The sequence below is a fragment of the Borostomias antarcticus genome (assembly GCF_949987555.1).
Source record: "Borostomias antarcticus genome assembly, chromosome: 33".
NCBI lineage: Eukaryota > Metazoa > Chordata > Actinopteri > Stomiiformes > Stomiidae > Borostomias > Borostomias antarcticus.
The window spans coordinates 2,340,375-2,347,874 of NC_140266.1; the positions used below are offsets into that span (position 1 = coordinate 2,340,375).

The window sequence follows — 7,500 nt, forward strand, 5'->3', positions numbered from 1 at the left end:
ATAGGGCCTACAGGGAAAAGGGGGAGGGACTACTGCCTTGAGTGCATGGAAACGGTCATCATTAATAATTTATCTTTACAGTTTGCATGGTTTTCATGTATTCGGTGTGTCCTGTGCAGGGTTCAAACACAGAGCCTTGTAGCTGATACACCATCATCAAATATCATAATCGAGGCTGACATACCTCTGCTCTCTTAATTGCTCTCAGGCTGACAAAAGTCTTCCCCGCAAGCTTTGAACACAAGTAGGTATCACTCAAATCTCCCAGAATGCCGCGGTACAGCCTTGCACTTCTTTTGATGAATCAGAATCTGTTTATTTGTTTACAAATAAACTACAATTTTACAACATACTAGAAATTTGCTTTGGCCAGTGGTGCATACCACTGATGGAGACAACATCTGACAGGACACAGAGACAAGACAGGACAGTGCAAAGACAGGACAGTGCTTAGTGAGCAGGGCAAAATACAATACAAAATACAATACACCATAATACACCAGACAGAGTGTAGAGGAACTCTTCTCTCTCTCTCTCTCTCTCTCTCTCCCTCTCTCTCTCTCTCTCCCTCTCTCTGGCTGAGTTATAATACGACATGGGCTGGTGATGGTAAGTGCTGGTGCACACTCCCTCACATGAAGGAGGCTGTAGCATCAGAGTGTGTGTGTGACACGTGTGTGTGTGTGTGTGTGTGTGTGTGAGAGAGAGAGAGAGAGAATACCACTTCCTGTAACGCCTGCGTGCGCAGACTGACCGTCACCTCTCCTCGGCTGCCCGGCTTCAGCCGGGTGGTTGATTGGACGGGGGGGCGGGGGCAGCCTGGACCTGCGACGCTGCCATTGGCCGGGTGGTGATGTGTTATTTTTAGCTCCCCCATCAAAACAAGCCCCTAATGACATAAGCATGAAGTTCACCTCTGCGCTTGAATCAAAAGGCGGTGTGAAAAAGTGAAATGACCAGCCCCCCCCCCCCCTGCTATGACTGTGTGTTTCAAACAGAGAGAGAGAGAGAGCAATAGAGAGAGGGGGTCGAGAGAGTGACATAGGAATGAACGGGGGGGGGGGGGGGGGGGTGAGAGAGGGTGCCAGCCAGCTGACACCACAATGTGAACAGCTGAGAGGAGAAGCTCCCAGCATGCAGTTGTGATTGGCCTGAGATGAGAGCTATGTCCGTCGGAGGGCTCGGCTAGTCTGCTGGGGTTTAATTTTAGGGAGCCCTCCCTGGCTTGGAGGCGGTCTGTCGAGCCGACCTTCGTTGCACACTCTGCACAGCTAGACCTAAGGGCAGGCTATAGGCTCCAGGCCTACACTTATACTGGTGTTTAAAACAGCAAAGCCTAATTCTGTTTCCTTCAAAAAACATTTTGAGTCGCCTAATAAATATGTATTTTCTTAGTAGCGGAACTCGGTGTAAAACAAAACGAAAGGAAATGCTTTATTCGAAGACGACGGAAATGCTTTATCCTGACTTAAACATTGAAAATGGTATTGATCTTGTGACGACGTGTGTGGAGTTGCAACCTGCGGTTCCAACCTGAGGTTCCAACCTGCGGTTCCAACCTGAGGTTCCCACCGGCACACTGAATACTGCTTTAGCATCAGACTCCATGTGAAGGGAGAGAGGCCACTGCAGTTGAACCCTCCCTCGGAGCCGCCTCCCCCTGCTCACGGTTGCTATGTGGATGAAGTATGAGCCTATTAGTGCAGTCCAGAGGTTTTGGCTGGCAGCCCAGACCCTTATAATATGGGTCAGAGCTCACTGACCAGGTCCCGGGGTGATTACCGCTCGCTGTCCGTGCGGCCACCCATCATCGTCGCCGCCGTGATTCCGTGCGGTGGACGACGTGGTCTGCGGTGTTTATTAGTGTAATCCAGAGAAAGCAGCTTAGGCGAGATAATTGGCTAGTTTCCCTAGTGATGCAGATGTGGAATGGTTCTTGTTAGCCTGTTTCCAGATCCTTGAGAACAAACAGGGCGGGTCTTTGGACCTGGAAGTTGACAGATACAATAAGGGAGAATGACATGTAGTGATGATTGACGTCGTGAAGAAAATCCCGCCCCCAGGGGGTAGGAATGCATACTTCTTCAATTACTGTTTGCGTAGTGAGTGTGAACTTCTTATTTCAAGATGAATTTCTTGCAGTGAGAGCCAAGACGTCCGAGATGTTTTGCTGGGTGCCTGATTGACTGATGAAAGGATGTAATAATGGATGAAAGGATGAAATAACCCAAAGAAAATTCTTTTTGAGTGCTGACGGCAATTACTCACTATCTAATCCAGAATTCTATTTCAGAGATGACCGTCGTTTATCACCGCCTGATATGACCGCCTTGTGATATAGCGCTCCGAACCTCTAAGTACTTCTATGCTACAGATTGAATCGCTGCCTTTTTTCCTACCTTGGCCATCCCCGTAATTCCCCACAATTCATCGGGGTCAGATCACGAACTCGGTTGGGGGGGGGGCGTTGTTTTCCTCACGACTGCTCGATCACCAACCAAACAACCGCAGTAGCCATGAAGGCCCGCTAGCGCCGCTCATATCAGCCATGGATCATGTTGACAGCGCGGGGAGCCGGTCCAGTGGGCAGTCGCCTGCCGCTGTGATTGAGATGCATGGCCGCCTGTTTCGGTCCCTGAGTTTTATTGAGGGCACCTGGCTCCGGTCTTGGAAGACGCCGCGTGAATGAAAACCCGGGTTCGCCGAGGAAGCTGACCTGTGAAAAATATGATTCGGAATGACTTTGATTTAATCCACTTCCGGATCTTTCCTTTGCCCCGCCGGGGCCGCGACCCCACTGCCAGTTGACATTGTTGATTATATATCCGATGATGAGGCCCTGCAGGACACCATCGACCAATGGGCTGACTTTCGTTGGACTGTATGACTGCGGAGAGGGACAGGAGAGGAGGGGAGAGAGGAGGAGAGAGGAGAGGAGGGGAGAGAGGAGGAGAGAGGAGAGATGAGAGGAGGGGAGAGAGGAGAGGAGGGGAGATGAGAGGAGGGGAGAGAGGAGGAGAGAGGGGAGATGAGAGGAGGAGAGAGGAGAGGAGGAAAGAGAGGGGAGATGGGAGAGAGGGGAGTTGAGGAGGTGAGAGAGGAGAGGAGGAGAGAGAGGGGAGATGAGAGGAGGAGAGAGAGAAGAGGAGGAAAGAGAGGGGAGGAGGGGAGAGGAGGGGAGAGAGGAGAGGAGGGGAGAGGGGAGATGAGAGGAGGGGAGAGGGGAGATGAGAGGAGGAGAGAGAGAAGAGGAGGGGAGAGAAGAGGAGGAGAGAGGGGAGATGAGAGGAGGGGAAAGTGGGGAGATGAGGGGAGAGAGGAGAGAGGAGGGGAGGGGAGAGAGGGGAGAAGGGGAGAGAGGGGAGAAGGGGAGAGAGGGGAGATGAGAGGAGGGGAGAGAGGGGAGAAGGGGAGAGAGGGGAGATGAGAGGAGGGGAGAGAGGAGAGGAGGGGAGAGAGGGGAGAACGCTGCAGGCAGAGCGAATGACTTCATGTGCTCTAATTAAGACACTTTAAATGAGTCCTCACGCCCAGTTTGATGTAATTGGTTTTACTGCGGCTGTACTATAATCATGCATACTTTGCCAATTATGTCAAGCTAGGATAATAGAGTCATTTTCAAGGGTTCAGAGCTTCACTTTGAGCGTGTTGTGCATCCACTGCGATGTGGTGATATTAAACGCTGCCATGTTCTGGTGTCCAGGTGGGAAGGAGAACAAGATGCCCATCCTCATATCTAAGATCTTCAAGGGCCTGGCCGCTGACCAGACCGAGGCGCTCTACGTAGGCGACGCCATCTTGTCCGTGAACGGCTACGACCTGCGGGAGGCCACCCACGACGAGGCCGTGCAGGCCCTGAAGAAGACGGGCAAGGAGGTCATCCTGGAGGGTAAGGCCACCGTCACCGTCCACGTCCCCAATGATGACACAGGCTGGGCCAGGAAGTGAAGTGCGGTCAAGTAAAATTCTAGGCACGACACAGACCGATTTTAGCGTTGGGAAAGTTCTGACAGTTGAGAACCTGTCAGAACTTTGAGACTTGAGGAGAAGTTTAAAAGTTGAGAACCTGTCAGAACTTTGAGACTTGAGGAGAAGTTTAAAAGTTGAGAACCTGTCAGAACTTTGAGACTTGAGGAGAAGTTTAAAAGTTGAGAACCTGTCAGAACTTTGAGATTTGAGGAGAACTTTGAAGGTGATATAGAAAAAAATCTTATGCAGATGAATCATATAAAAAAAAAACAGAGCTTTTAGAAAGTACAGGTTCGAAATTAATGTTGTGTTTATCTGTCAGAGATTTGGTTCCCATGGCTCATGAGCAAATAGCATTACTGTATGATGTTGGCACTACGAGGTATCTCTGTGTCAGGAGCGATAAGGAGTAACTCATTAAGTAACTATTGGCTCGCAAGACTTTTTTTTCTTTTATGATTCCTACTGGCTCACAAACCTTGTTCCGAGTTTTTTTTTCTTTTATAATTCATCTATGGAAAAATGCTATATATCCAAAAATAGAAAGGTTGCATCTTTCTGTTGGATCGGTGGGCAGCGCCTGCGGGGGAGGATACCAGCGGTACGAACCAGACAGAGCTGGAGAGAAAACACGGCCTTCGAGGGCAGGCAGAGGAAGACAGAAAGCCAACGGATTGTTCACAGACGCTCGGCGTCTCCCACACCTTTTGTGCTCTCGTACCGTGATAAAAGTCACTTGGAACCCGAGGTAGATGCGTGAAACGCTCCGACTGAGAGGACTGTTTAACTGCGACGCCATCCCGGTCGATCCTGTCGTCTGTGTATGAAAGTCTGATTCCGGAAACAACCACCCACGGAGGCGATAAACCACCGGCTCATAGACACGGGTTTGTGGACGCGACTCCGTCAGTAGCTAATTCTCTCTATCCCTGTATGAGTTTGACTGGCCGGGCTTAACGCTGCGCAGTTCAGCTCAGCTCAGTGCTGCAGGGAGACAGACAGACAGACAGACAGACAGACAGACAGACAGACAGGAAGTAAAGTAAGCAGTCTGACAGGCAGAGAGAGAGAGGCAGACGGAGAAGCAAGCAGGCAGGGAGACAGGCAGACAGACAGACAGGCAGACAGACAGATAGACAGACAGACAGACAGGAAGTGAAGTAAGCAGTCTGACAGGCAGAGAGAGAGAGGCACGCAGGCAGGGAGACAGGCAGACAGACAGACAGACAGATAGACAGGCAGACAGGCAGACATGCAGGGGAAATCAGTCCAAATGCCAACCCCCCCCCCCCCCCCCCGGCGTTTCCACACACCGAGGCAGGAGAGGAGAGCAGTGATACCAGACAGCTCATCCGCCCGGCCTTGTCAGAAATGATTTCACGGCTTCCCCTACCTACGGTCCAGAGGAACAGCTTGGAGCGAGCTGACTGGTTGGGGGTGGAGGGGGGGGGGGGGGGGGGTTGAGCTCTTAGACTAGTTTATTAACGACAACTTCTAAGCCCCAGGCAGTTCTGTTTCATTGTAAGAGTTGCAGTTTAAAGATATAATCCCTGGCTCATATCCACGCTGTTTTTCTGTCCATCACCGTCTCCGATGAGAAGACCAGCCGCCCAGACTCGAACTGGGACTCCTGCAGCTTCCCCCTCAGTTCCTCCCCACCTCTGGGCATCTTCTCCTGCATCAACATCTCAGACATTATTACACCTGAGACGTCCAGAGGAGTGAAACGAGGAAACATGATCACAAATATCCACACAGTCAAGCCGGAAGATCTGCGCACCCCTTTCAACTTCTCCATGTTTTATCACGTTACAGACTCATTCTACAATAGATTGAGTTCATTTTTTTTGGCCTCAAACATCTACACACTACTACACGATTTTATTTTACTGACAAAAATAGGTTATTTAGGGATTACATGTCTGTACACACCCGTAGCCGAATACTTGGTTGATGCACCTTTTGCAGCGATTACAGCTTAAAGGCGTCTTGGGAAAGAAGCTACGAGCTTGGCACACTTTGTTTCTGGAGATTTTTGCCCATTCCTCTTGGCATATCCTTGCAAGCTCTGTCAGGTTGGATGGGGAGTGTCGGTACACGGACGTTTTCAGCTCTTTCCACAGATGTTTAATTGGATTCAGGTCTGGGTTCTGGCCGGGCCTCTCAAGGACATTCACAGACTTTCTTCGAAGCCAATCCTTTGTTCTCTTGGCTGTGTGCTTCGGGTCGTTGTCATGTTGGAAGGTAACCTTCGCCCCAGTCTGAGGCCCAGAGCGCTCTGGAGCAGGTTTTATTCAGGGATCTCGGTGAACTTAGCCTCATTCATCTTTCCCTCTATCAGGATTAGTCACCCTGTTTCCGCTGCTGAAAAACATCCCCACAGCAGGATGCTGCCACCGCCATGCTTCACTGTAGGGAAGGTATTAGCCCGGTGATGAGACATGGGAGCTTTGATAACCAAGGGAGATGAGAATATGTAGGCCTTCTCTAAGTTGAGGAGAGGGAGATGAGAATATGTAGGCCTTCTCTAAGTTGAGGAGAGGGAGATGAGAATATGTAGGCCTTCTCTAAGTTGAGGAGAGGGAGATGAGAATATGTAGACCTCTAAGCTGAGGAGAGGGAGATGAGAATATGTAGGCCCTCTCTAAGTTGAGGAGAGGGAGATGAGAATATGTAGGCCTTCTCTAAGTTGAGGAGAGGGAGATGAGAATATGTAGGCCTTCTCTAAGTTGAGGAGAGGGAGATGAGAATATGTAGGCCTTCTCTAAATTGAGGAGAGGGAGATGAGAATATGTAGACCTCTAAGTTGAGGAGAGGGTGATGAGAATATGTAGGCCTTCTCTAAGTTGAGGAGAGGGAGATGAGAATATGTAGGTCTTCTCTAAGTTGAGGAGAGGGAGATGAGAATATGTAGGCCTTCTCTAAGTTGAGGAGAGGGAGATGAGAATATGTAGGCCTTCTCTAAGTTGAGGAGAGGGTGATGAGAATATGTAGGCCTTCTCTAAATTGAGGAGAGGGAGATAAGATTATGTAGGCCTTCTCTAAGTTGAGGAGAGGGTGATGAGAATATGTAGGCCTTCTCTAAGTTGAGGAGAGGGAGATGAGAATATGTAGGCCTTCTCTAAGTTGAGGAGAGGGAGATGAGAATATGTAGGCCTTCTCTAAGTTGAGGAGAGGGAGATGAGAATATGTAGGCCTTCTCTAAGTTGAGGAGAGGGTGATGAGAATATGTAGGCCTTCTCTAAGTTGAGGAGAGGGTGATGAGAATATGTAGACCTCTAAGTTGAGTAGAGGGTGATGAGAATATGTAGGCCTTCTCTAAGTTGAGTAGAGGGTGATGAGAATATGTAGGCCATCTCTAAGTTGAGGAGAGGGTGATGAGAATATGTAGGCCTTCTCTAAGTTGAGGAGAGGGAGATGAATATGTAGGCCTTCTCTAAGCTGAAGAGAGGGTGATGAGAATATGTAGGCCTTCTCTAAGTTGAGGAGAGGGAGATGAGAATATGTAGGCCTTCTCTAAGCTGAAGAGAG

The 7,500-nt window shown here is 49.7% G+C and overlaps 2 protein-coding genes across 2 annotated transcripts in view; one reads left to right on the forward strand and one right to left on the reverse strand.

Annotated features, from left to right (window-relative positions):
- The window catches only part of rtf2 (replication termination factor 2), a 245,229-nt gene that overhangs the window by 169,501 nt on the left and 68,228 nt on the right, over positions 1-7,500 (reverse strand). The gene's annotated exons all lie outside the window — the stretch shown is intronic.
- Positions 1-7,500, forward strand: part of snta1 (syntrophin, alpha 1) — a gene marked incomplete at both ends in the record, with an annotated part of 27,628 nt that overhangs the window by 864 nt on the left and 19,264 nt on the right. Inside the window, 1 exon segment of the mRNA XM_084460601.1 lies at positions 3,704-3,889. Coding sequence (XP_084316727.1) covers positions 3,704-3,889 — 186 coding nt within the window.